This window comes from Cyprinodon variegatus, unplaced genomic scaffold (assembly GCF_000732505.1).
Source record: "Cyprinodon variegatus isolate N-32 unplaced genomic scaffold, C_variegatus-1.0 Scaffold956, whole genome shotgun sequence".
NCBI lineage: Eukaryota > Metazoa > Chordata > Actinopteri > Cyprinodontiformes > Cyprinodontidae > Cyprinodon > Cyprinodon variegatus.
In genome coordinates, this window is record NW_015151409.1 from 187,842 (window position 1) to 215,089 (window position 27,248).

Consider the following 27,248-nt stretch of genomic DNA (forward strand, 5'->3'; position numbering starts at 1 on the left):
TTTTATGACCAGCACCTGTACATCTCTGGTGTTTGCTGCTATTTTCACACATCCATTACTGTAAAGATATCCACAGAAGTAGACTGATTATTCTTCATATGCACTGTATTTATATTGTAAAAACACTGTGCAGTACAGTATTTTATATATTTTTTTAATTTTTTAAGGTCCACATTTTTGTGACCACTTTTGCTATAATCGTTTGCTGTTATAATGCCACAATTTCCCCATTGCAGGACAGTAAAGGGATTTTCTATTCTATTTTATTCATTAAATATATGTATACATTTGCAATAATTCTTTTTGGCCTTAACTTAGTTGACTCTTAATAAATTGCGTATTGAGCAATTAAAGTAATGTCAAAACATTGCTATTATAAATTAAATATCTCGTAAACCTCAATTTTGATACCAACACCTTTTACAGCTCTGTCCTTTTTCATTTAACAAACTGGGAAGACCAATAAAAATGCAAGTTTATCCAGCATTCATTTAAGAGCATACTGCTAACACAATTGAAGTAAAAACTGTCTAATTTATTAGATCTCAAAACTATGAAAATAGTGTGCATGTTTTGAAAACATTGGAATACACTCCCAAATTTCTTACTAGTTTATTACATAAATTGATTCTGTCCAGATATGGTACTAAGATTTTAGTTTTGCTTTAATTTAATCTGTGCAATATTCTCAAAACTGGCCACATTCCTTCTGAAAATCAGCTTTAACCTTTTAAAATATAAAATCAAGTCATTTGGCCTAAAAAAAAAAAAAAAAGCTAACTTTCTCTTTAGTAAACCAAGTCTATTGAAAACATGTGTAAATCTATTTCCTAATGACGGAAACCTTGGTCACATTTTTATGCTTTAATTTCTTAGCATGTGTTTAACTGTAGACACTGAAAACAAAATTTATCTCTAGCACTAGTTTTTGCCCAGTAGATTTGTTTGTGTAGATTTAAGAAGCTTAATGATTTCAGTGGAGTCAAAATAACCAAACATTGCAGTGCATTTCCTTTTTTTATTTATGTGCCAAACTGTTCCAAATAACAGTATCAACCTTGAGATATTTACATTCAAGAACATTTGGAATGTCAATAAATACAAAACACAAATGCAGTGGATCAATAAAAAAAAGAAAAAAGTCACTGACAACTGGAAAGCAACATCTTAAAGGAATGATCTGAACTGAGGTCCATGTGAACAGAAACAGGACAACCGGAGACATTCCAAGCTCATTTACAGCATTAAGCTTTAAACTGTACAATTTACTAATTTTAACACTAGTGGCAAATGGAGCTTAATCCACTTCCTCCATTCTTGAGGAGTCATCATCACCTTCAAGAGGAGGCATATCTTCAGTGGGAGCAGGAGTGGCATCTTCTGATGTCACATCATCCTCATCAATACCTGGAAGAGGAACAGCAGACATTCATTATCCACTGACATAAGTTAAATAATTTCTTCCAATTAAAACTGGTGGATTGATTTAATGATCCCTACCAAGACCAAGCTTGATCATCCTGTAGATGCGGTTGGCGTGTGTCTGGGGGTCCTCCAGTGTGAAGCCTGAGGATAGTAGAGCAGTCTCGAACAGAAGGATCACCAGATCCTTCACAGACTTGTCATTTTTGTCTGCTTCTGCCTTTTGACGCAGCGTCTCCATGATGGGATGGTCAGGGTTGATCTCAAGGTGTTTCTTGGCAGCCATGTAACCCATTGTAGAGTTGTCCCTCAGTGCCTGAGCCTTCATAATCCTCTCCATGTTGGCGGTCCAACCGTAGGTGCTGGTCACGATGCAGCAGGGAGAAGAAACCAAGCGGTTGGAGACTGTGACCTGGGAGGGGGACGAAAGAACATTGAGTGTCTGAATTATAAACATAAGCCTAATCAAACACAAAGTTTGATTTTGGCATCTTAAAGCTCACCTTCTCCACCTTCTTCTCCAAGATATCCTTCATGATCTTGCAGAGGTTCTCAAACTGAGCCTTCTTCTCCTCCTGCTTCTTCTTCTCTTCCTCATCCTCAGGCAGCTCAAGACCCTCCTTTGTTACCGATACCAAGTTTTTGCCCTCAAACTCCTTCAGCTGCTGGACACAATACTCATCGATGGGCTCAATCATGTAGATGACCTCCAGGCCAGCTTTACGCAGACGCTCCACAAAGGCAGAGTTGGCTACTTGGTCCTTAGTTTCCCCTACAAGAATGTAGGACAAGAAAATTAATATTTCTATAGCATTAGAAATCTAAAGCATTGAAGTTACATGCAGAGAAAGAATCTTACCTGTGATGTAGTAGATATGTTTCTGGTTGTCCTTCATACGTGTGACATAGTCTTTGAGGGAGACCATCTCATCTCCGGATGCAGAGGTGTAATATCTCAGCAGCTCAGACAGCTTCTTTCTATTCTGAGAGTCCTCATGGATTCCAAGCTGTAAGAAATCAGTCCAACTGTCAGCATCAGTCACTTAAAAACATTTAAACTTCAAATGATACGCTTTGATTAAGAAAGACTTATTTAAACACATGGACAGGTACCTTAATGTTCTTGGAGAACTGCTCGTAGAACTTCTTGTAGTTGTCCTTGTCCTCAGACAGCTCTGTGAACAGCTCAAGGCACTTCTTGACCAGGTTCTTTCTGATCACCTTCAGGATCTTGCTCTGCTGCAGCATCTCTCTGGAGATGTTTAGGGGCAGATCCTCAGAGTCCACAACACCCCTGATGAAATCTGATAAGGAAGACAATTTTGTTTTAATGTCTGAATCATTCCAGCTACTAGGTGAGTCACTGGCATCTAAAGCAGGTCTGCGATAATAAAAACATTTCTTACTGAGATATTCTGGGATGAGCTCGTCACAGTTGTCCATGATGAACACCCTGCGCACATACAGCTTGATGTTATTCTTCTTCTTCTTGTTTTCAAACAGGTCGAACGGGGCGCGGCGAGGCACGAAGAGCAGAGCGCGGAACTCCAGCTGCCCCTCAACAGAGAAATGCTGCATGGGATATAATGCAGCAGGTTAGTTTAATGAAGAATAAAAAGGGACAAATCCTTTACTGACCTAAAGACATGACAGAGTGCATACTTTAACAGCCAGGTGGTCCTCCCAGTCGTTGGTGAGGCTCTTGTAGAACTCGCCGTACTCCTCGTTGGTGATGTCATCTGGGTTACGGGTCCAGAGGGGTTTCGTCTTGTTCAGCTCCTCCTGGTCAATGTACTTCTCCTTGATCTTCTTCTTCTTTTTCTTTTTATCTGAGGACTTGTCATGGTCATCTTCCTCATCTGAGCCAACATCCTCAATCTCAGGTTTGTCCTCATCCTTCTCTTCCTCCTTCTCTTTGTCCTTCTCCTTTTCCTTCTCCTCCTCCTCTGCCTCATCGTCGCTCACCTCCTTGTCCCGCTCCTTCTCCACCTGATGGGCAAGAGATTTTCAAAATGAGTCCTTATGTAAGAACATCTGCCCTGGGACAGCTGGATGCATGTTATATCATTAACGGTAACATATTGCAGATACATACAAAGAGTGTGATAGGGTAGCCAATGAACTGTGAATGCTTCTTCACGATCTCCTTCACTCTTCTTTCCTCCAGATATTCTGTTTGGTCCTCTTTCAGGTGCAGGATGACTTTTGTTCCACGGCCCAGAGGTTCAGCTGCACGACAGAAATACCAGTTAATTTGTGTTACAATAGTGCCACTAAGCGCGCATCTGTGCTTTGTTGAAAGGTTACTCACAATTATCTAGTCTAACTGTGAACGAGCCTCCAGCAGAGGATTCCCAGGCGTACTGCTCATCATCGTTGTGCTTTGTGATGACTGTGACCTTCTCAGCTACCAGGTACGCAGAGTAGAAACCAACACCGAACTGACCAATCATGGAGATATCAGCTCCGGCCTGCAGAGCCTCCATAAAAGCCTTGGTGCCAGACTTCGCAATTGTGCCGAGATTGTTAATCAGGTCGGCCTTGGTCATGCCAATGCCAGTGTCGAGGAGAGTCAGGGTGCGCTCCTCCTTGTTGGGCGTGATTTCAATTTTAAGGTCTTTGCCAGACTCAAGCTTGGAGGGATCAGTAAGGCTTTCATAGCGAATTTTGTCCAGGGCCTATTGAAGGGATGGAAAAAAAAATTATTAACATAATTTAGGGGGAAAATAAATATCCTTCATATCATTTCAGAATGAAAACGTCAGTCAAACTTACATCAGAGGAGTTGGAGATAAGCTCTCTTAGGAAGATCTCTTTGTTGGAATAAAAAGTGTTGATAATGAGGGACATCAGCTGAGCAATTTCAGCCTGGAATGCAAAGGTCTCCGCCTCCTCCTCCATTGGTTGGTCATGAAGTTCAGGCATCTACATGAAGGTGGCAAAAACTGATTTTAGTCACAATGCAAAATGTTTTTGATTGCATTTAAGCACTTTTTATATTGAGTAATATCCATCATCTGCTGTTTATCCATGTATCTACACATTAACATCTTTAACAGAATTTAAATAAGCAGTAGCCTAAACTTAAGTCAAATACTCAAAAAGGTGTTTGTGATTATGATTTTTTATTATTAAATCCTAGTCATGCAATTAAAAGGCTTAGGCAGGAGCACGTGGTTTGCATTGCCTATTTAATTGTGAAAAACGACGCCTCCTGCAGGACTTAGGGAGAACTGCAGTGTTCTAGAAGCTACTAAAGATGCGAGGAGCAGCTTCCACATCAGACAGCCCCTCCTTCCTCCTAAATCAGGGAAGAGACTCAATGAATGACATCCTGAGGCTGAGTTTATGCCTCAATGCCAATAGAAGCATTGATCAACACTACGGAATAATTAACAAGTCGTAAAAAAAAATGCATTAAATAAATTTCCTTAATTATTAATAAGTGTAGAACTAGATGAATGAATGTCTCGTGAGATAAACCAGATAAGGTAACGGTTAGGTAGCCTTGGAGGATCTTGAATTTTAAGTCTTTTTAATGCAGCTCCTTCACGCAATTTCTACAGTCTAAATTAATTTTACTTCCCAAATTTAGTCTTTAAAAATCAGTTAAATAACCGTTAAACTCTCACATTTAAGCAGATTTCTATTATGTTTTTGTGCCAGAGTGATAAAGTGAAAAGTAAGTAAAAGGATAAATGCAACAGATTAATTTACCTTCGTCCTATTAGTGATGAAAGCTTCGGAATACACTCGTATTCTTCGCTCCGATGCGCTGCTGCCTCTCTGAGAGTAAAGGTATCCGCCTGCAAAGTGTGCCGGTGCGGCTTTTGTAGTCTGTCAGATGGTTCGAGAAAATCCTGGCTCAGATCTTCCAGAACCGTCTGGAATTCTCAGAGATGCTTCAAGCTGATTGGTCGACTGTAATGTCAGTCAATATGTATTCACGCCTACCTCTCTTTATTTGGCAGGAGGGCGGTGTTGAGGCGGAACAGGGGGTTGACCAGGGAAGAAGGCACGTGGGAGCAGAAACTAGAATTTACTATGCTTGCTTCCTTGAAAATTCCAGAACTTTCAATAGAGAAAATAAAACCTAACTTACTTTTATTGTAATCTATATCTTTGTAACCACTTTTATGTTTGTAAAAAGCAAGCAAAATGATAAAATCTGGCAACAGAAAAAACTGCAAGTTTTATTTGCGGATATGTTTTATTAGAAATTTGAAAGCTTTACATATAAAATGCAGCAGTTACAAAAGAGGAATTAGTCAAAATACAAATGACTTTATATTACTCTTAAGCTTTCAAAATGTCAAAAATAAAGACATTTAAATGACTAAAACAATATTATGGTCTGCATAAATAAAAAAAACTTAACAATTTGACACTTTTGAAAAATAAAAGTTATGGTAAATAAAAAGTCATTCCAGAAAGCAAATTAACTTAGAAAAATAAAAACTAGGTGAGCTTTTGGAAAATTCTAGCAAGTATTTTAGTCTACTTCCTCCATTCTTGATGTGTCATCATCTCCTTCCAGGACTGGCATGTCTTCATCAGCCGGCTGAATGAGGTCCTCAACTGCAGAATCGTCGTCATCAATTCCTACAAATGAAAATACAGTAATTAGTAAAAAATGTCATTCATAAAATTTCACTTAAAATTAAATATGATCATATTCAAACAGTTTAAAAAAAAAAAAAACCTACCAAGACCAAGTTTGATCATTCTGTAGATGCGATTGGCGTGAGTTTGGGGATCCTCCAGAGTAAAACCAGAGGATAGCAGGGCAGTCTCGAACAGCAGGATGACTAGGTCCTTCACAGCCTTGTCATTCTTGTCTGCCTCTGCCTTCTCCCTCAGTGTCTCGATGATCGGATGTAAAGGGTTAATCTCAAGATGTTTCTTGGCGGTCATGTATCCCATGGTGGAGTTGTCCCTCAGTGCCTGAGACTTCATGATTCTCTCCATGTTTGCCGTCCAGCCGTAGGTGCTGGTCACAATGCAGCAAGGAGAAGCAACCAAGCGGTTGGAGACTGTGACCTGTGGATCAGAAAATGAAATATTATTGCAATGCTCTCCATTGTCGCTAGAAGATTATAAATAATATTTCAGGAAGAGGTTACCTTTTCAATCTTTTTGTCCAGAATATCTTTCATGATCTTGCAAAGATTCTCAAATCTATTTTTGAGCTCCTCATGCTTCTTCTTCTCCTCATCATCTTCTGGAAGTTCCAGGCCTTCCTTGGTCACAGAGACCAGGTTCTTGCCATCATACTCCTTCAGCTGCTGGACACAATACTCATCAATGGGCTCAATCATGTATATGACCTCCAAGCCAGCTTTGCGAAGACGCTCCACAAAAGCAGAGTTCGCCACCTGATCTTTGGTCTCACCTGTCGAAGATTTTATGGATTTGTTTAATTGCACACTTTTTAACAAGTTTGCAGAATTAACAATATGATATAAGAACTTACCAGTGATGTAATAAATGTGTTTCTGGTTGTCCTTCATACGAGAGACATAGTCTTTGAGGGAAACCATCTCATCTCCAGAGGCTGAAGTGTAGTAGCGCAGCAGATCTGACAGCTTCTTTCTATTCTGGGAGTCCTCATGGATTCCAAGCTGAAATATAGAATAAATTACTTCATGTTCATTGCATTGATATAACATAGGCCAGAAAGTTTAACTCAGATAATGGAACCTACCTTAATGTTTTTGGAGAACTGCTCATAGAACTTCTTGTAGTTTTCCTTGTCCTCTGACATTTCAGTAAAAAGTTCCAGGCACTTCTTGACCAGGTTCTTTCTGATCACCTTCAGGATCTTGCTCTGTTGCAGCATCTCTCTGGAGATGTTTAGGGGCAGATCCTCAGAGTCCACAACACCCTTGATAAAATCTAAGGAACAAGGTAAATGGCGTTGTCAGACACCCAAAGCAAGACAAAATATCCGTCTTTAAAGACAGAGATAACTGATTATGCCAGTAAACATGCTTACTTACTGAGATACTCAGGGATCAACTCTTCACAGTTGTCCATGATGAAAACCCTTCGCACATACAGCTTGATGTTGTTTCTCTTTCTCTTGTTTTCAAAAAGGTCAAAGGCAGCTCTCCTTGGTACAAAGAGCAAAGCACGGAACTCCAGCTGGCCTTCCACTGAGAAATGCTGCAGTTGAGAAATATAATGTACATTTTTAATTAGGGCAACATAATATCAATTATTAGTAATGATTGATGATGTTGGAGTATTATCATCAGCATGTTACCTTGACAGCCTGGTGATCCTCCCAGTCATTGGTGAGACTCTTGTAAAACTCTCCATACTCTTCATTGGTGATGTCATCTGGGTTGCGGGTCCAGATGGGCTTAGTCTTGTTCAGCTCCTGAGCATCAATGTACTTCTCCTTGACCTTCTTCTTCCTCTTGTTCTTGCCATCCTTGGAGTCTTCATCCTCGTCTGACCCCACATCCTCGATTTTTGGTTTGTCTTTGTTCTCTGCAGCATCTTTTTCGACTTCCTCTTCCTTTTCTCCCTCCTCAAGGTCCACTTCCTTCTCTCTTGTCTTCTCCACCTTAAACAGATCAGACATTTTATGACCTATTTGCCTGGCATTTATTTTTAAATTTACATTTTTAATTGTTGTTATCAATATCTTAGATTCGGGAATGATTACTTACAAAAAGTGTAATAGGGTAGCCAATGAACTGGGAGTGCTTCTTGACTACTTCCTTGACGCGTTTTTCCTCACAATATTCTGTCTGGTCTTCTTTGAGGTGAAGGATAACTTTTGTGCCTCTGCCCAGAGGCTCTCCTAAAAACACCAATTAAAATAAGGTTAGGCTCTGTTTGTTTACACCATTTAATAAAAGTAAATTCAATAGGATATTATGTCATACCATTGTCGGGCTTGACTGTAAATGAGCCACCCGCAGCAGACTCCCAAACGTACTGCTCATCATCGTTGTGCTTTGTGATCACTGTGACCTTCTCAGCTACCAGGTATGCAGAATAGAAACCCACACCGAACTGACCAATCATAGAGATGTCAGCTCCTGCCTGCAGAGCCTCCATGAAGGCCTTGGTGCCAGACTTGGCGATGGTGCCCAGGTTGTTGATTAAGTCGGCCTTGGTCATGCCGATGCCCGTGTCTGTAATGGTCAGGGTGCGAGCGTGCAGGTCGGGCCTGATTTCAATCTTCAGCTCCTTGCAACTTTCAAGTCTGCTGGGATCTGTCAAGCTCTCATATCTGATTTTGTCCAAGGCCTGAGCAGAGGAGGAAATAATCAAATCTTAGTTGAGTTCAGTCATACAATGAAAGTGAGGGTCAAAATTAATTATTTGAGAGTATTCAGTTTTCTTACATCTGAGGAGTTGGAGATTAGCTCACGAAGAAAGATTTCTTTATTTGAGTAGAAGGTGTTAATAATGAGGGACATAAGCTGAGCGATCTCAGCCTGGAAAGCAAAGGTCTCCACTTCCTCCTCCATAACGTGTCCAGCGTTCTCAGGCATCTAAAAACAGGGGCGATCTTTAGTGTAAAAATGCATTTTATAATGGATTCTCTTCCAGATGGCCACATGGCTCACACAAAGTGGCTGGTCACATGAACGCATGCTCAAGCCATCAGTCAAATGTTTGGTGGCGAAGTGAGGTACTAGTGCTTTTTAACCTCTAAACTTATAATCTAAAACTATTTTGCCGAAGAAAGTAGTAGCTGAACGCAAATAATGTTATAATATGAATTAATAGAATTTTACTGCTTGTGCCATGCAGACAGTTTCTTATGAACAATCCTGCAGCTGCCTTCTAGCAGCTGCTCTCTGGGTCAGGGTCACCCTGCATGCCATGTGCAGTTCTATAAAGATACTGATGGCAAAAAAAGTCCTTCTGCCTTTTAATTGGGAAATGAAACTGAAATTGTGCGATATATTTAACTTCCTTTGAGTTTTAATTCTTTATAAATGTAATTAAAGCCATTCTCATGTTGTATCGTTCTTTCAGTCTTACCTTGAGAAAAATCTCTGACTCTTTTTCAGGTCGATCGTCAGATAGACTGCTTTTCTTGTATCTTCCTCTTGAAAGGTTTCAAGGCTGTGCTTCACTGCTGCTCCTGTTAGCAGTTAAGTCTGTCTTCAGGCGTGTTCGCTTGAGCGTCCTTTGACTCTATGCAGACCACCAGGCCATGCTTGCGTCTTTTTATACTTTAGGGGTGGCTTCTCGAAGCTCCCCGTTGGAAGCTTCTAGAAAATACGTTCACAACTGTTGGGGAAAGGCCGGGAAGGTAGGGGGAGTCAGGGAAAGAGAGAGCCCTAAAGTTACTGTGCCCATATAGGGCAGCAGAGTCACAAGGAGTGCCTGCCACTCAAAGTGAGTGCCTCCCTGATAGCGTCGGCCTGTTAGTCCCATACCCCCCAACATGTCACAGCTGCGCGTTGCTCTTGCTTTCACCTGCTCCGGAGTATCCATGAATTTGCAAATATAGGAACATTTAGCAAGCACTTTTGGTTTTTGGTGTGTAAAATGTTTTCAGGAGATGGGAACACCTTATATCTTTCTGTGCATATCAGACGGTTTATTCATAGTTTAAGAGATAGAATCACACATCTTCACACATATAAGCAATAAATAATGTTTTGTTTTATTGTAAGACAGACAGACAGAGAGACAGAGAGACAGACAGACAGACAGACAGGTATATTATTTTATATTATTTTGTTGATCATACAGAATGTGCACTTTTAGACAAGTTTGTATGCATGCCAATCCTGAGCAGTCAGGCCACATTTGGAACTACAACTCAGAATAAATCATCATAAATAAAAAAAAAGAAGAAAAGAAAATACCTTTAAAATTATTGTACGAACCTAAGTTTTTGACTATAGAATCTAAAGAAAAATCAACAGCTCCAGATGGGGGCAACTTTTGACTCTATTGCAGGTGTACAAAAACACTGATAGAAAACACATTAGAACAGCTACTTTTACCTAATTTGTGTTGGCTTAAACTGATCTTAGTATATCTTAAAGTAGGAACTACAATTTTTACATTAAACAAAAATTATTTGGAAAAGGTTGGAGGGGAACAGGCAGCTTTAATATTTACATGTTATGTATGGTAAACATAGTTAATCAGTATGATTAAGAGTGCATCATCTTATGGGTGCTATGGGCCTACTCAGTGAATTTTGTTAGTCTTAATATACACTATAATGTGCAAATGTTAATATTGTGTAACACAGAACAGTCTAGTGCACTTTAATCAGTAATGCTTGGAGTTTACCAGAAGATGGCAGCGTATCACACGTGCATTAGCTCTGTTATGCAATCCAAAAGCTTCCAGCAGAGCAGAGACCTTACTAGAAGTTCTGCTGCAATCTGCAAAATGATGATAGATTTAATAAACTTTATTATAATATGTGCATTTATGACAGAAAACTATCATGCATGCAGATGTTTATGGGTTATAGGATGTTTGACAATAATGTTTTATTGGAATGATTAATCTGAAGAGGTTTTGGGTGTTTTATCAGAGCAATCCTTATAAGGCCAGTTCATTTGTACTTGTTTTTCTTCTTCTTTTTTTGCACACCTTTAAGCATTAGACAAACTTGAAACTATTCACAAAAGTCTTACAGGGTGATGTGCAAAAATAAATCACTTCTTGAACAACAGTTAACCGAGAGGACAATACAGTTAAGCTGAAAAACTTTAATTTTTTGTAGCAGTTTCTTCTTAATCCTCTATCGCCCTTTTATTTAGCTCCGACTTAACATCAGATTTGACCAGGTTCCTTTCCTGCTAAAGAAAAGCATTTCCACAGTGTTTTTCTGACACTATTGGGGGGTTTTTCCAGAAGTTTCTTAGTTTTTCTACACCCTCTTTAAGTGGCAAAGTTTAAAGTTAGTCTCATCTGACCAGAACACCTTTCTAAGATATTTCCCTAACGGCATGAGACAAACATTAAAATGTTATGTACCTGTTTTGTGGATTGCTAATGAGTAATCCTTCTACAATATTTTTTTTTTCCTGAGGAAGAAAACTCTGGATCATCCCTGGAGTTACCAGACTCTTCTACGTTGCCCTACCCCCTGCTATGTTACTTGGTCTTTACGATGCCCCCCACCCCCCACCCCCATTAATGATTTCCAATAAACCACAGAGGCCTTCCATCACTGTATTTATAAAATACAGATTCTAGTTTACCTATAAAAGGCAGTGTATATTCCATTATATTTCATTAGAAATAGAAAAGAGGAGTGAATACAGACACGTAGTGTTGGGTCCACCAACACTGATCTTCAGTGCATGCGTCGAGCCCTTAGAGCAAAACACTGTATCGGTGCGCTTGTCGTTTCAAGAAAGTCATGTGACCGATACAGGAGTTGTTTCAAACTGACTGACAAACTAAACTGTGTTTAAAAATGCATCTGTCCACATGATGCATCTGATGAAAAATTTAAATTATAAAGAATTTTTGAGCAGACTAAAAGGTATAGGGACGTTTCTGCTGTTGCGTTTTTATTTTTATTTTCTCATTGTGTCATTGTGTCTCAGTCATCACTCAACTTATCTGAATTAAAGTCATTTTCAAATTGACTCTTAGTTTATATACTGTTTTTACAGTACTTATTGTTTAAAATTGCGATTTAAAAACATAGTCCACAAGCATCCTCATTCACATTTAGAATAGAATAGAGTTCAACTTTATTGTCATTGCACTGTCACGACTACAAAGCAACGAAATGTGGTTTGCATCTATCCAGAAGTGATATCAATATTATTACAGGATTATATGTACAAGCGAAAAGTAATAGTTAGGGACTGTAAAAAGTTGTGTATAAATATAAATATGGGAGCTACATGCACAGATTATACAGATTATACAGAATATACAGGAATTATAGGAAAAGGATTATATATGTATTAGCGGGTTTATAATACAAGATAAATAATGGCAGATAAGATTTACAGATTATATACAGATAGTATACAGATTGTGTATGTGTGTGAGGGGAACAGTCCATGGTATGTGTGTGAGTGTGAGGACAGGCCATATGTTAATATTGTATGGGGGGTGGGGGGGTACAGTCATTATAGTTGTGTCAGGAGGCGTTCAGCGTGACAGCTGTGGGAAAGAAGCTGTTCCGGTGCCTGGTGGTTCTGGTCCACAGGCTTCTGTAACGCCTTCCAGAGGGCAGGAGGGAGAAGAGTGTGTGTGCAGGGTGAATGATGATTTTCCCCTAAATACTCACGTTATATGTTCACATTATTGATTGGCTGCATTTACAAATATCAAAGATATTTTCAATTTAAACATAGATATGTAATAATATAATATGACCTACAATAACATAAATTACATCATTGCACTAGGTCATCAAATCAATTCAATTTAGTCTATCAAATATGCTGCCTGTAGTGTCTTTAAATGTCCAGCAGGTGTCAGTATTCTGTGAGACAGTATCAATAGTTTGGCAATTTGCGGAAGCTTCAGGCTATGGGTTAATGATGCCTCATTAACCCATAGCCACAGACACGCCACACTTTTCAGATTTGTATTCATTTTTTAATTATTTATTATTTGAAAACCCCTTTTTAATATAGACTAATTTACAACATTACCTTTGAAATTACACCTTTAGGCGGAGTATTACTTTAATCTCTCATTGTATAAATATTTGTTTAATGCATATTACATGAGTCATTAAGAATAATATGTACGTTATTATATATCTACCATTTGCCCTCTCTCTAATCCAGTCTCCCTGCACGCATGGATGACGGCTTCTACGCGCGTGTGTAACATCCGGGGCAGGGACAAGGATGAACGCCAATTTCCAAGATGGCGGCGGAGGGAGGAGGGAAGGAGACGAACGAAATTAAAACCCAGTTCACCACAAGGGAAGGCGTCTACAAGCTCCTCACTCACTCCGAATACAGCCGCCCGAACAGGGTGCCTTTCAACTCGCAGGGCTCCAACCCGGTCAAGGTCTCCTTCGTCAATGTGAACGACCAGTCCGGCAACGGCGACAGGATCTGTTTCAATGTGGGCCGGGAGCTTTACTTTTACATCTACAAAGGCGTGAGAAAGGTAAAGAATCCAGGAAGAGCTCCAGCTGACCGCGCTGAGCCCAGAGACCCTGCCTCTTTAACAGGTGTCAGCTCCGGGCGCTGCTGTCAGTGAGCTGCGCAGGTTATCCAAACAACAAGGCCATGTAGCCTGCTGCTAACTTAGACTCATTAGCATTCTAAGCTCACATCGTCACAGTGAGTTATGCCTTGATAAGAGTCCAGCTGCTGTGTATGTGAGTGTGTATGAGACTGGGGAAAGGCTCGTTGTCTCACATGACGCGTGTTTATCTTCTAGATATACATGGTAAACAGATTAAAATGGAATGAAGGTTTTCACAAGAAGGGGCAAAGTTTGTTTTGATCCAGAGAGAGAACCAGCTGATCCTGATCTGAGCCATCAGACTGAAAGTGAAGGATGTTTGTTACTGATGCATTGTGAGTGATCCTCTGGTTGTGATTGGCCTTGGTAAACTCTGGTGTTTGGGGCTGTCAGACTGATGATCCTGGTCAGGGGCGGAGCTAGATGGGGGGCCATGGCCAGAAAATTTTTATAAGGGTGGCCAGGCAATAACCAATCTATACTGAGAGGTGGCCGAAAGAGGATAGACACCAGAACCTCAGGGTAAATCTACACCAGAGGTCTTCAACAGGGGGTCCGCGACCCCTAGGGGGTTCAGTGTTTCCCACAGGATTTTAGGAGACTGTGGTGTGAGAGTCTCTGACCCTCGGGGGTTTTGCACATTTTTAAGCGTGGTGTCTCCCACTTAAAGGCCGTTTTTTTTTTTTTTTTTTTACATTGGGCCCTTTATTTTACGTTATTACATCATATTTTACACACCCATATAAGTTTTGTGTCATTTGGAATTGTTCTAAAGATATTCCATTAGGTTATATCCAAGTAACGTCTTCCTATGGGCAACGAGTTGAAGGCACAAACTAAACTGTTCATAATGTATTCGTTGAGGTACGCCAGCATTCATAACATGTAGGCGAATCACTGTCCCCCAGACATCCGAGCTGGCTACCATTCATTCATCCTGTCCGCTGAACTGCTGCTAGTTTTACTCACATGCCTGGAGGATGTCTAGTGCTACTACCACAGATGATCTCACTCTCGAAATGGAATTGAACAATTCAGATTAGCTAGCTGAATAAATAGAAGGGGTAGAGCGTAGCCGCCCGTGGCCCTGGCTGCCTGTCACAACTCCAGCCCGGCGCGCGGATGACGTCATACATGCACCGCTTTGTTTTAAAAAATATATAAATATAAAAAATATAACCGCGGATGTCTGGGGGACAGTGATTCGCCTGCATGTTATGAATGCTGGTGTACCATAAAGAATAAATAATGAACAGTTTAGTTTGTGCCTTCAAGTTGTTGCCCATAGGAAGACGTTACTTTGATATAATATTAATGGGAAACACTGGGGTTCATGGAGGTACTGCATGGGGGTTGCGAAAGTTTTGTTTGATTGGCCTTTTTCATTTTTTTTATATTCCCCTCTGCAATTATGTCAACTAATTGAAGTGTCTTTAAATACACATTAACATGAATTCAACACATTGTAGTAATGCACATATTGAGCGACACACAGGAGCTCTTTTAAAGGTTGGCACTGTTTCATTCACACCTGTCCCATTATCCAGGAATCAGAATCAGAAATACTTTAATAATCCCAGGGTCAAATTACTTTCGTTACATTAATCCATCTGTAAATGAGTGACTATAGGACCAGTTTGATATAACACAATTTCATACAATTTATACAATTGGGGGGTCCCCGCTCCATCTCACCATCAGTTTGGGGTCCTTGGCCTGGAAAACGTTGAAGACCCCTGATCTACACTGTTCCAACAGGAAAATTTACGAGCAAAACATCCATATTTTCTAAATTAAGACAAACTATACTTTCCTACAGCCTTTGCTAACAAATAGACACATATATATAAACATCTGTAATTTCTAGATAAAAGGTATAATGGATAAAACTCAGTTTCGAGTTCCTGGGTGTAAATCTTTTCCATTGTCATTACTTACCTACTTGTATCAATAAACATTCTGCATTAAATTATTATTTAAAAGCACTAATATCCACATTAATTCATTATTTGATAGGTTTTTATTAAAATTGTTATTTATCTTTTATTTCACTGAAGACTCCTTGATGACTTGCAGAGATACATAATTTTCTCTTTATCCCATATAATGCAAAATCTAGTTCTGAAAAGAGCATGAATTCTATACCTATCATCTTTGATGTTAGTATATTAATTTCAAAATCTTATACTGTTTTCATGATCAATTCCAAAACACTTTTGACCCTAAGGGAAATCAATGTTGTAGTAGCTTATGTTTTTTTTGTGTGTGTGATGTGTGGACCACATCAAGATACACCTTGTGTGTGTATTAATGCATGCATTGCTATTTGATCTGATGTATTTAGCGGTTCCAATATTTTTAAAGATTTGAGGAGAAAAGTTTAAAAAAATAACTTATAAAACTTTTATGGTATTTGACAAAATAATTTGCCATTGTTATCAATATTTTAGGACATTTTTGTAGCAGTTATTTATTTTTTTAAATACCTGGATATTTGATGTTTGAAAAAAGGTGCATTGTAATCTGAATCTTCTCAGGGGATGTTTTTTTGTTACTATTATTTATATCCATCCTACAAATCTGTTTAGACTGATTTAAATGTGTGACATTTAAAGAGGGCTAAAGTGGTTAGCTGTCTGACTCAGTAGTGATTAAAGTGGAGGCCACTAGGGGGCACTAGGTGACCCTCAGGAAATTGAAGGAAAAATCTTCCCCAAAAAATATTTTTAGTTTTTTAATATATTTTTTTTTATCAATAACTATTATATATAAGTGTATATAACATTATTATTATTAAATATCACTTTTAATAACATATGTTAAAAAGCAAAACAGGAGAATCTAAAAGAGGACTTTGAACTCTTTCTTTTAATCAGGAATTTACACATGACAGATCTGGTTAGCATGTGCATCTTACTTAAAACATAGAGCATGATATGACACACACAATCTGATAGCACTGTAATGATAATAAACAGGGATAAAAGGAACAAACAAACAAGAAAATAAAAAAGTAAAGTTTTCTTCAATATTTTGTAGTCTTCCAAAGTGGCTTCCTTGCCTGAAGCCAATGCTGTTCGGGGGAAGCTGCATTACGGACAAGTTCAGGAAGCTCTCGTTTAACCAATGAGGCCTCCTTGAAAGCTAAAGCGTTTTTGAGTTTACTCTTCTAGTTGTAGCTTTTTCAGATTTATATATTTTAATGTCCTCATGTTTACAAATTCTTTCTCGATCAAATGTCAGCAGAAACTTAAAGGAGAATCTAAACGTTGCTGCATAGAGGTTAACTAAAAAGGCCGCCAGTCTACCAGTGGGTTGCACAATGCGTGGATCTAAACAACAAGTGGAGACACATCCACTGTTGTGAAAAGGGTGCAAACAAAGCCTGCTTTTGAATAAATCAAGTTCAAATGATCTAAGTGTATTTCTTCTCATCTTAGGCTGCGGACCTCAGTAAACCCATAGACAAGAGGATATACAAAGGCACGCAGCCGACGTGTCACGACTTCAACCCCCTTACAGCCACAGCAGAGAGCGTCTCCCTGTTGGTGGGCTTTTCAGCTGGCCAGGTGCAGCTGATTGATCCAATCAAGAAGGAAACCAGCAAACTCTTCAATGAGGAGGTAGGTTAACATGTTTATGATTTAACACCAAGGCACTGAGAACATGCTGGATGTATAAAGTCAGTACACAGCTCATATTTTGGAAATAGTTCATTATATATTTTCATTAAAGAAATTACACTTCAATGTAATTTTTGTCTCATAAAAAGCTTTGAGATTTACATAAATATGAATGTCATTTTTTAAACCAACCAATCAGAGACTAACTCTTCTGCCATTTTACGTGTCCTTCTAGAGACTTATTGACAAGTCGAGGGTGACGTGTGTACGATGGGTTCCTGGTTCAGAGAGCCTGTTCCTGGTGGCTCACTCCAGCGGGAGCATGTACCTGTACAACGTGGAAAACACCTGCGGCACCACCGCACCTCACTACCAGCTCCTCAAGCAGGGGGAAAACTATGCCGTGCACACCTGCAAGAGCAAGTCAGCCCGGAACCCGCTGCTGCGCTGGACAGTGGGTGAGGGGGCGCTGAATGAGTTCGCCTTCTCTCCGGATGGCAAGTTTCTGGCTTGCGCTAGCCAGGACGGCTTCCTGCGGGTGTTTGGTTTCGATGCTGCGGAGCTCCACGGAACAATGAAGAGCTACTTTGGAGGCTTACTGTGTGTGTGCTGGAGCCCTGACGGGCGGTATATTGTGGCGGGAGGAGAGGACGACCTGGTGACTGTGTGGTCGTTTTCGGACTGCAGAGTGATCGCACGGGGACATGGTCACAAGTCGTGGGTGAGCGTGGTGGCGTTTGACCACTGCACCACCAGTGTTGAGGACGGTGAGCTGCCTGCTGAGTTCAGTGGGAGTGATGAGGACTTCCATGAGCAGATTCATTTCGGAGCTGGCAGAGAGAGAGCCAACAGCTCTCACTCTAGGCTATCTAAGAGAAACTCCACAGAAAGTAGGCCGGTCAGCGTGACGTACAGATTTGGCTCAGTTGGGCAGGATACTCAGCTGTGTCTGTGGGATCTTACAGAGGACATCCTTTTCCCTCACCTCCCTTTGTCTCGCACAAGGACTCACACTAATGTGATGAGTGCCACAAGCCCTACAGCCACTGGACAAACGGTGACCACTGTATCCATCACCTCCTCCACCAATGCCACTGGATCAAATGGTAAAGACAATGTGAGCAATAGTTGCGTCAGCAGCAACCCAGCTAATTCCCTCCCCGACACCCTGCCCCGCTCCAACAGCCTGCCTCAGGCCACCAACCCAGCCGGAGGCAGCACCCCCAACAGCCACACGGGGAGCAGCTGCAGCAGCGGCAGCAGTAAGGGCAACAGCATCATTGACAGCACGTTCATCGCCACCAAGTTCGCAACGCTGTCTCTGCACGACTCACGGAAGGAGCGCCACGAGAAGGACCACAAGAGAAACCACAGCATGGGTCACATCAGCAGCAAGAGTAGCGACAAGCTCAACCAGCTTAGCTCCTCACGGACGGCAAAAGCTGAGGCTGCCAAAACTCTGGGCACCATGCTGTGTCCACGCATGGAGGAAGTTCCCCTCCTAGAGCCGCTGGTGTGCAAAAAGATCGCCCACGAGAGACTGACTGTGTTAATCTTCCTGGAGGACTGTCTGGTTACAGCTTGTCAGGAGGGTTTTATTTGCACATGGGCAAGGCCTGGCAAAGTGGTGAGTCTACACTGCTTATTTTACTTAACACTAGACTACTGTTGGTTTAAATTTGCTGTCAGTCGTCCTAATTTATCAGCATTGAATCTATACATGCAGTAAGATATAATTATTTTTTTTTTTTATGAAACAAGCAAAAGTTTATTGTTGGAAATTCAGTTATTAAAAACTTCCTGGCTGATTTGATTCATTTTTTGTACTATACTTTGTAAGGTATAGTGGAGGATGTTCTTTTAATGTGTTTTAATGTGGAGGATGTTCTTTAAAATAAGTGATCCTCCTAATTTCTTTTGGAAAAGTAAGCTTGTATGAGCGATGCAAACAGCAACTTTTAAACAGAGCATGCACGAGGAGAAATGGACTCATGCACGCTCTTGCACGCGTTTAATAGCCGTTCTCTATATGGAGTGAGTACTGGGTTGTGCATGTGCTTTTTTTTTGTGAAGTTAAGAGGGCAGATCTTTTCAAAAATTTGTGAAAACCCTCCACAATACCTTTAATGCTTGTGCTCCTCCAGAGTTACCAGTAGAAACAAACAGAATGTTGCATATTAGCAAATTTGAATATCTGTACATTGCATCTCAGGGAAATTCAGTTTCCAAAAGTGAAACCGATAATATGTTGATTCATTACACACAGAATCATGTATTTTAAGTGTTCATTTCTGATATTGATAAAGTTAGGCTGATCATCTTTATAGCATGAGCTTGTGAACCTAGAGGAGTTTTAAGGAAGTCCAGGCTGCTTTTATAGCATCTATCAGCTCTTGCCAATAATCCATTAAATTCTCTGGGGAATTTGACTGAGCAGTTATAAGAAGTGGAGAGGGTGGGTCTTTCCAAAATTCTTGGAAATCCTCCACTCTACCTTTAAGCTTTAGGTAATTTCTCATGTTAGCATATCTCTATTTTCTATTGGTGAACAAAGGCTACGTGTGCCCTGGTCCTGTCTTCTAACCCAGTGATTCCCAACCCCTAGTGGTCTTCGAGTGCTTTGCAGGGGGTACATGAAAATATTTTATTTCTCAGGTAGTAAAATAAAATAGGGCTGGGATCTGCTTTGTTTTGTGAGCTTTTATCAACCTAAAAGTAAGTTTTTCTTGTATGTTTGAGTTCACCTTCAGCTTTGACACATATCAAAACCAAGCAGAGAGACAGACTGAATGTAGGGAACTGCCTGGGATCGGCTGTTTTTCACACTGAGCTATCGGAGCTCCTCAAAGCAGCTCAGATGTCTTGATGAAAACAAAGTAAATCTAATAATTTTTGTTCTGTATTTTCTTCCAAATTCATCAAGTTTAAATGTGATTATAAGATTTTTATAAATACAGGGTTAGTGTATATTATGATTTTATTTTGTATGAATTTTGATTCCTTACTAACATATTTATGTTTTTTCTTTAGTTGGAATAAAGTGCCTAACAATTAAAAGCACAAATTAAAAGATTAAGTAAAATATATATATTTTATAATCTGTTATTGTACGTTCCAAATTTTGGATAATCATCAATCATTTTGACTGAGAGGTGTACTCATGGTAAGACAAAATGCCCAAAGGGGCACACACGTAAAAAAAAAAAGGTTGGAAAACACTGTTTTTACCCATTACTCTGCAACAATCAGCTCTTATAATTTCCCTAACACCTTAATTGCACATCTCTGTAGCCAGACTGTAAATCTCATGGTTTTATTCAATAATTTCCGGCTCCAATCCCTGACGGCTGGTTTTCAGCTAGTATTGGATCAACACCTGCTGATTCAGATGGTTAAATAAGTATTCAGTATTTCATCAAAGTCTGCAGAGACCCAAAGCATATGTAAAAACACAGGGATGAGTTGGACAACAGTCGCTTAACTGCACAGTTTTTCATTTGAATAACGGTCTATTTCTCTGCAGGGATTATCATCTCAAAACAACCCGGCCAACTCCCCCAGTGGAACAGTGGTATAGAGGCAGGCCGGTGCTGCTAATGGTGGATCCATGCTGCAGAGACGGGGATGATCAAGGCCATGGAGTGGCCCTTCACGCACTGTCACTTGGCTTCCTGTATCTGTGTCATTCTTATCACTACACTTACCCCAAAGCTGCTCTCATGTAAAGGAAGCTGATGCTGGTTGGGGTTTATAGTTTTTTTTTTTTTTTTAGAGTGTTTGACTGGCTCATTGTTGCATCTTTGGTTATATCAAATTGTCTAGTCTGAAACTAACAAACTCTAAAACCCAATCTTTTGTGCCTATAGATGTTGAACGACTAGACAGTGAATTGATGATGCCTCAACCCAACCTTTTTGTATGAGTTTAGCTCAGTTCCTTGTTTGATTGATGTATTCCAAGATAAAAGGGAATAAGATACAGGAATATTTGAAGAGGCTGCAACATATCCCTGAAACTAGTTCTTGTTCTTCTCCTTAGAAATATAAAAATCTGAGGTATCACACTGAGTGAATTTTGCACATTTTTCATATTACAATAATTTCCCAGTTTTGAATTTGCGATGGCAGAACGCAAGGGTAACTTTTCCACATCTCTGTTTTCAAAGCACTTGGAGAGAAAAAAAAAAAGCGGCTTAGAGTCGTTCTCCGTCTCAATATTAGATGCTGCAATCCGTTTTTTTATATGGAAAACAAATTCTTTGCACTTAGTAGTTTATTAGAGGAGAATGGCTTTACATTTTTGGAGTGTGTCAGGAATCTGACATGGTTAAGATGAATAAAAAAAAAAAAACTTTGTATCTATTGAACATTTATTTTATTATTGTTTCAGATTAAACTGGCTCTGTATTATATGTAAATATTGTACTTCAATGATTTATGGGTGAAATTAACATTAATACTCTAGTACAAAGATTTTTCATTTCATAAAATAGTGATATTTCTTATACAGAAAGTCTAATATTAAAATGAGTCTTGAATATGCAAGTGAATATGTTTTTTTTTTCCCCCGTTGTACATAAAGAGAATTCAGGTGTATTTTTATTAAGGAAGCGTTTGGTATTAGGAAATGTTTTTCAAATCCTCTCGCCTAACTGGTGGGGCTGTATGCTTGCTAGCCTGTCACTGCAGGTTCCCTTTTACAACACAGGCAGGTAGGAGCAGAAGCGGCCATCACTCTGAGCTCAGGTAAACCACAGGAAGACTTGCTGATACAATCCCCCCTCACTCGGAGGCCTTCGTCCCACCCTGGCAACATGCTGGTGAATTCACTTCAAGACTGAGGAAATAAGTTCTACGCTGCGGGATTAGACTCCTGTAACAGTGAATAGAACCTTTTTCCCCCTGAACTGATGCCGAACTCGTGAAAAAAAACTTGACACTGTGATGAATTTGTGTTGACAAATTGTCAGCATTTGAAGGTGGTGCAGATGAGGGTGAGGGGGGGGATTTATCTTGCACCCACATAGGACTGAGGATTTAAACAGTGGGAGCCTTTTCCTTTATGTGACGCCTATTAAAACAACTTTGACAGAATACCTGCCTTCATTGTCGTTTTTTTTTTTTTTTTGTTGTTGCCTGAAACCAAAACATTTCCACTTACACTATGAAATACTGCCCAAATATAGGATATACTGCATGTCTAGATTAAAAAATAAAAGTATAAATTTCAAAATACAGACTTCTGAAGAGATTACGGGGATGATTAGGAGTAAAACGTTGGGTTAGGAACTTCCTTATGCAATAGCTAAGACTGGCAGGACAGTAAACCATCTCATAATGATGGAATCTAAATAATTTTCTAAAGCCTTTTGTTAAATATGCATCTGGACTCTGCAATGCTCGATACTGAAAACAAGATGATGTCCTCATATACAATAAAAACGCAACAGAGATTGAGATGAAATAGCTGTTTACTCTGGTTATTGAGGCTAATTAGAATAAAAGGATATAATTTGCTATGGAGAAGGCCCATGCTCCTTGTGACTCCTGTTCCAAAGTAATTGGAAACAGCAATAAATCAATTTTGCAAGACCCAAGCAGGGAGATTTTCAGTCCACAAAAATGATTTGAAATGTTTTGTAACAAACACCAGTATCTCTGTTATGTTTTGCCCATTCTTTGCCAATAGCTTAAGCTCAGACTGAAAGGGCAGGACCTGTAGAGTTTTCAGGTCTTAACTTCTGATATATTTACACTGCAGGTAAGGATTCAATTCTGCTGGAAAGTAAACCATCACTATAACCGTGTTTCCTCTTGGATAATCATTCATTCTGCATTCAATTTGTCTTAGAATTAGGGGGTTTTGGCTTTGAATAGTTTCCTTAGTTACCCTTTGATGTTAGAAATACCGGATGAGATATGTTTCCTTCCTCAATTTGTTCCAACAGTAGGGTAGCATGTTCATAAAAAGATATATATACCGTATATAGTATTTAGACTCCAGCATCAACAACTTTCAAGAATTTGCACACATGACATAAAAACAGTGAAATGTTTGGTGAGGGAACATCTTCACCGGTCAGAAATTTAAGGGCTCCTTTTGTGGGAACCTGGAAAATCTGACTTAGTTATACAATAGCCTCAAACCATTAGCTCTGTCATTCCTCCCATTACTTCCAACATACCCCAGATCTGTTCACAAAGCATGACACCGTCACCACCATGTTTCAATAAATGGGGACAGTGTTTTTTTTTTTATCACTGTCTTTTTATTGAGTTTTCCTTTTATACATACAGTTTGTAAATACAAAAAAATATATTGATCCAGCAAAGATAGATATAAAATTATATACAGAAAATCAATCCTTACAAAAAAAAAATCCCATTTAGCCCACCCAGGTCACTACCAAGAGGTAAATGCACTACTTTCCTATCCCTGATTGAGGCAGAACACATTTTATTAAATCTAATAAACCTTTTGAATCCGGAGCATTATTGTAAGTTTTAGAATGAGTCAAGAAAGGGCCCCGATATTTCTTCAAATTTACCAGTTGAGTGTCGAATAGAACACCTAAGGGACAGTGTGTTTTAAGAAAAGTGGTGTTAGTCTGTGTTCTATACAAACTATTTTGTAAAGAGACAAAACAATTGACATATTGCTCTGAATGACCAGAGTGTTCTTCCATGTGTTTGCTGTGACCCCTTAGAGTGTTTGGAGGATGCCTTTTGCCTCCTCCTCAGTGACGGCTGCTGCTCTCTGAAACAGGGGCTTGAAACAGCTTCCACCAACAGCAGTGCTTGTGGTCTGCAAATTCGCAGGCTCGCTGGGAATTAGCAGCAGGTGTAACAGTGGTTTGATGGCGGAGGAAACGTGTAAGTCCACCGGTTTTTTTTATAACACTAATGAAAAATCACAAGTTAGGTATAAGAAAAAAAAACCAAATTAATTCCAAAAGGGAATGTCCTCTTTGAAATAGTTTTATTGGACCATATACATTTGTTTTAAGAAAAGGGCAAATGTCTTATTTTATGTTTTTACCTCAGGGCTACAGCCGGAGCGTCACTTTGTTGCCTTAGCAACGACTTCTTCCTTTGGTTGGAGGGAAGTAGCCGTCCCATTCACTTTTAACCCCCCCACCACCACCACACACACACACCTTCAATCAAGGCACCTTCCACACATGCAACTGGAGCAGGGAGGGAGCAGTTGGGGTTCAGCCCCTAAGAATTTTAGCTTCACTGGAAGTGCCATATTTTGGTTTCTCATCCAACCAGGAATCTACTTTCTTGCTGCTTACCTCAATAGACCGAGGCTTAAACCTCAACAGGAATTTCTCATAGAGGCTGAAAGGCAGCATCCTGCTGCTCCAAAGCAGACGGAAGATTGCATCTGAAGGTGGAATAAACAGCTGATTAATGTGCAGCATACTCATTAAATCAGGCACATTGTAGCACATATTTAATATAGTTTAATTAATAAATTTATGAATTATGCCAATGCATATTTTACCAATAATTTTACGATATTAACAGCAGAGGTTTAGCCTCCCTAGTATTCAATGAGAAATCACCACTGCTGCTTTTACTACAAAAGAAAAGGATTTTAGCCAGTATTTGATTATTGTTATTTACAGTGTACTTTTGAACTAACTGACCACTAAAATGTCTGCATTCCTTAATGGTGTCAAGTGGGTTAAGGAAAATGCTATATCATTTTCACATTTGAAAGGACACCCTGCATAAGAAAGTGTTTGATTGATGCCAAGCACTTTTAAATCCAGTTCTGTAACGGGGAAATAAAAAACAAAAAGCTTTCAGTTAGAGTGCAACTATAAACTAATCATGTCATATATCAATAGAAGCTTGTTGCAGACATTTAATGAAAATCTCTGGTAACTATGTTATGGTGCATAAAGGTGAACAATACAACCTTGTTATATTGCAGGAGTGACACCCTCCCTCCAGTGTAATGCATGAGTAATATAATTTTAAATCACTTAATAGTTAGAGGGGACATGCTTTACAATGAGTACATTAAACTTTAATGCCATCGGTGCATTTTACCCAACCCCAAGCAGCATTTTAAATAATGGAATACTTTAGTAGAGTGGTTTTAGAAAAGTTCCAGGAGTGGGGCTTAAAAAGGATTATATTGCTCTACATCATTCCTCACTTTACATTTTCTTCTTTTTTTATTCCTAAATTCTATTGTATGATTGAATCTGATGAAATTTAGTATTTTCTCCTATATATTTAGATATTTTTCTATTAAGTAGCATCTCATTGTATGTTTGGTACAGTGTTCTTATATATATCATCAAGGCTCAAGGGAAACCAACCTCTTGTGAGTTTAGTCTGGCCCAGGCTACCTTATGAAGGGGATTTGCTTCAAAAAAAAAAGGAGGAAAGCAATCAGACTTCTCCTGATCTTTGCCCTTTATTTGGAAGATCCCCCTTTCAGCAACTTATTCCAGGCATCTCTCTCTTTAGGCTAATGTCCTATATTGAGGGTCGGTATATATGGTATCTGTTATCTTGTGAGGTTTCACTGGTAAAATATTAATAATGGGATTCTTAAGTCTATTTAAAGAAAATCCTCAAACGTATTTTAGTAAAAATGATTTAAATTAACTAAAATCAACCACAAGTCTCCATCTACAAGACTTTGAAAATGAAGAAGGCAAAGCAGCATCCATTTTCCTCCTTCTTGTTCCTTGTGTAGCTGGGGTTGTAAAATTGCTCAATAGATGGCAGCATTGCTCAGAAAAATCTCCACAACTTGATCAAACCATAAAACTACCTGTCCCTATAGATCATCATGTTGTCTCAATTCCCCCCTTTCCCTTCACAGAAGCAGCCCCATTCCTTCCTCTATATTTTATATTCCAAACGCAGAATACATAAAAAACAAAACCCTCCAATGCTATAATTTATGAGTCGCCTTTTGAGGAAGTAGGAGCTTTCATCCCTCTAAATACAGCCGGCGGTGACAGGAGAGGTGTGGGGAGTGTGATTAGCAGGCTGGATTGACTCAGTCATCCTGTCAGAGTGCTGCTAAATGGCTCTGACTGACAGCCTGAGCTCCTATGGAACCAGGAGAGCAAACAAACCATCTCAAATTAAGTTTTTTTTTCTTCCTATCTTTGCTCTCCTGTCAAACATATTTAAAAGATTATATTCAACCCAGGTTGAATATAAACCCAGTTGACCAGGGGATCTGGAGAGCACCTGAGCTATAGAGAATGTGTCATGTGAGTTAAAGAAATAGAAAAAAACTGAGCATGTTTGAGAATATATATTTTTTTTATATTAGTGTTAGAACCATATATAGGTATACATGTTTAATTTTATAGGGAATTTGCTTTAATCCTATAGGTTCAAAATATGACTAAATGTCTAAAATGTTTAGACAATAACATTTGAATAAAGTGCCCTAGAAAGTTGCAAAGAAGCCATGCAGGTTACTGTTCTTATCAACAAGGTCTGTAGGTGTTAAGCTCTCTGGAAAAATAATTTCTGCATTATCCTTTCTAATTCAAACTATAGCTTCAGACCACACTGGTAACTCATTTAAGGACAACCAAAAAAATTTAGAGGCACTATTCTATGATAAACCTTGATGCACCATTATCCATGGTAAAGCAGTAAATGAAGAGCCCCTGTTGCAAAATGAAAAAGTCAAGCTGAACTTAAATAAAGCTTTCCATGGATATGCCAAATGTCTGTTTTGATGAGACAAAAAAAAAAAACAAAAAAAACAAGATGTATGTTTGGGGGAAGCGAGGTGAGGCCTTTAAACCAAATGTACCTCTATCGACTGTGAAGCATGGTGGTGGCAGAGTTAGGCTAGGGGTCTTTTTGCAGGAGGATTACCACAAAATTCTTAAACTTAACAATCTAGGCCTGACATTAGGATGTAGTTGGGTATTTCAGCTGGACACAGTTCCTAAACACATCAAAGCTGGTTGTTGAACTGTCAGAGATACATACGGTAGTAACTAGCAACATTTGCTCAGTTACTTAAGTAACTGTT

At 39.3% G+C, this 27,248-nt stretch overlaps 3 protein-coding genes across 3 annotated transcripts; 1 reads left to right on the plus strand and 2 right to left on the minus strand.

Annotated features, from left to right (window-relative positions):
* Nucleotides 1-1,015: 1,015 nt before the first annotated feature.
* LOC107100300 (heat shock protein HSP 90-alpha) lies at nucleotides 1,016-5,295 on the minus strand. The gene is made up of 11 exons (XM_015398740.1): nucleotides 5,140-5,295; nucleotides 4,198-4,347; nucleotides 3,734-4,100; nucleotides 3,518-3,651; nucleotides 3,085-3,411; nucleotides 2,829-2,994; nucleotides 2,536-2,726; nucleotides 2,282-2,429; nucleotides 1,926-2,194; nucleotides 1,501-1,834; nucleotides 1,016-1,407 (listed from the first exon to the last, which is right to left on the minus strand). Exons 2-11 carry the CDS (start codon nucleotides 4,345-4,347, stop codon nucleotides 1,298-1,300), a joined length of 2,196 nt encoding a protein of 731 aa, XP_015254226.1. The 5' UTR covers nucleotides 5,140-5,295; the 3' UTR covers nucleotides 1,016-1,297.
* Nucleotides 5,296-5,653: 358 nt separating this feature from the next.
* LOC107100299 (heat shock protein HSP 90-alpha 1) lies at nucleotides 5,654-9,663 on the minus strand. The gene is made up of 11 exons (XM_015398739.1): nucleotides 9,430-9,663; nucleotides 8,784-8,933; nucleotides 8,319-8,685; nucleotides 8,100-8,233; nucleotides 7,688-7,993; nucleotides 7,422-7,587; nucleotides 7,127-7,317; nucleotides 6,896-7,043; nucleotides 6,546-6,814; nucleotides 6,129-6,462; nucleotides 5,654-6,024 (listed from the first exon to the last, which is right to left on the minus strand). The coding sequence occupies exons 2-11, from the start codon at nucleotides 8,931-8,933 to the stop codon at nucleotides 5,915-5,917; spliced, it is 2,175 nt and encodes a 724-aa protein (XP_015254225.1). The 5' UTR covers nucleotides 9,430-9,663; the 3' UTR covers nucleotides 5,654-5,914.
* A 3,587-nt stretch (nucleotides 9,664-13,250) lies between these two features.
* On the plus strand, nucleotides 13,251-22,301 carry LOC107100301 (WD repeat-containing protein 20-like). The gene is made up of 4 exons (XM_015398741.1): nucleotides 13,251-13,512; nucleotides 17,034-17,216; nucleotides 17,452-18,843; nucleotides 20,740-22,301. The coding sequence occupies exons 1-4, from the start codon at nucleotides 13,264-13,266 to the stop codon at nucleotides 20,791-20,793; spliced, it is 1,878 nt and encodes a 625-aa protein (XP_015254227.1). The 5' UTR covers nucleotides 13,251-13,263; the 3' UTR covers nucleotides 20,794-22,301.
* The last annotated feature ends 4,947 nt before the right edge of the window (nucleotides 22,302-27,248 follow it).

What these genes read in the sequence shown, in the direction of transcription:
- LOC107100300 (XM_015398740.1), bottom strand. Translation starts at nt 4,347, where the DNA reads ATGCCTGAACTTCATGACCAACCAATGGAGGAGGAGGCGGAGACCTTT. An exon ending in ACATATCTACTACATCACAG is followed by an intron (nt 2,195 to 2,281) that starts GTAAGATTCTTT and finishes ACATTCTTGTAG; the next exon opens with GGGAAACTAAGGACCAAGTA. An exon ending in TGGAGAAGAAGGTGGAGAAG is followed by an intron (nt 1,835 to 1,925) that starts GTGAGCTTTAAG and finishes TCCCCCTCCCAG; the next exon opens with GTCACAGTCTCCAACCGCTT.
- LOC107100301 (XM_015398741.1), top strand. Translation starts at nt 13,264, where the DNA reads ATGGCGGCGGAGGGAGGAGGGAAGGAGACGAACGAAATTAAAACCCAG. An exon ending in GCAAACTCTTCAATGAGGAG is followed by an intron (nt 17,217 to 17,451) that starts GTAGGTTAACAT and finishes GTGTCCTTCTAG; the next exon opens with AGACTTATTGACAAGTCGAG. An exon ending in GGGCAAGGCCTGGCAAAGTG is followed by an intron (nt 18,844 to 20,739) that starts GTGAGTCTACAC and finishes ATTTCTCTGCAG; the next exon opens with GGATTATCATCTCAAAACAA.
- LOC107100299 (XM_015398739.1), bottom strand. Translation starts at nt 8,933, where the DNA reads ATGCCTGAGAACGCTGGACACGTTATGGAGGAGGAAGTGGAGACCTTT. An exon ending in TACAGTCAAGCCCGACAATG is followed by an intron (nt 8,234 to 8,318) that starts GTATGACATAAT and finishes TGGTGTTTTTAG; the next exon opens with GAGAGCCTCTGGGCAGAGGC. An exon ending in TGGACAAAAAGATTGAAAAG is followed by an intron (nt 6,463 to 6,545) that starts GTAACCTCTTCC and finishes TCTGATCCACAG; the next exon opens with GTCACAGTCTCCAACCGCTT.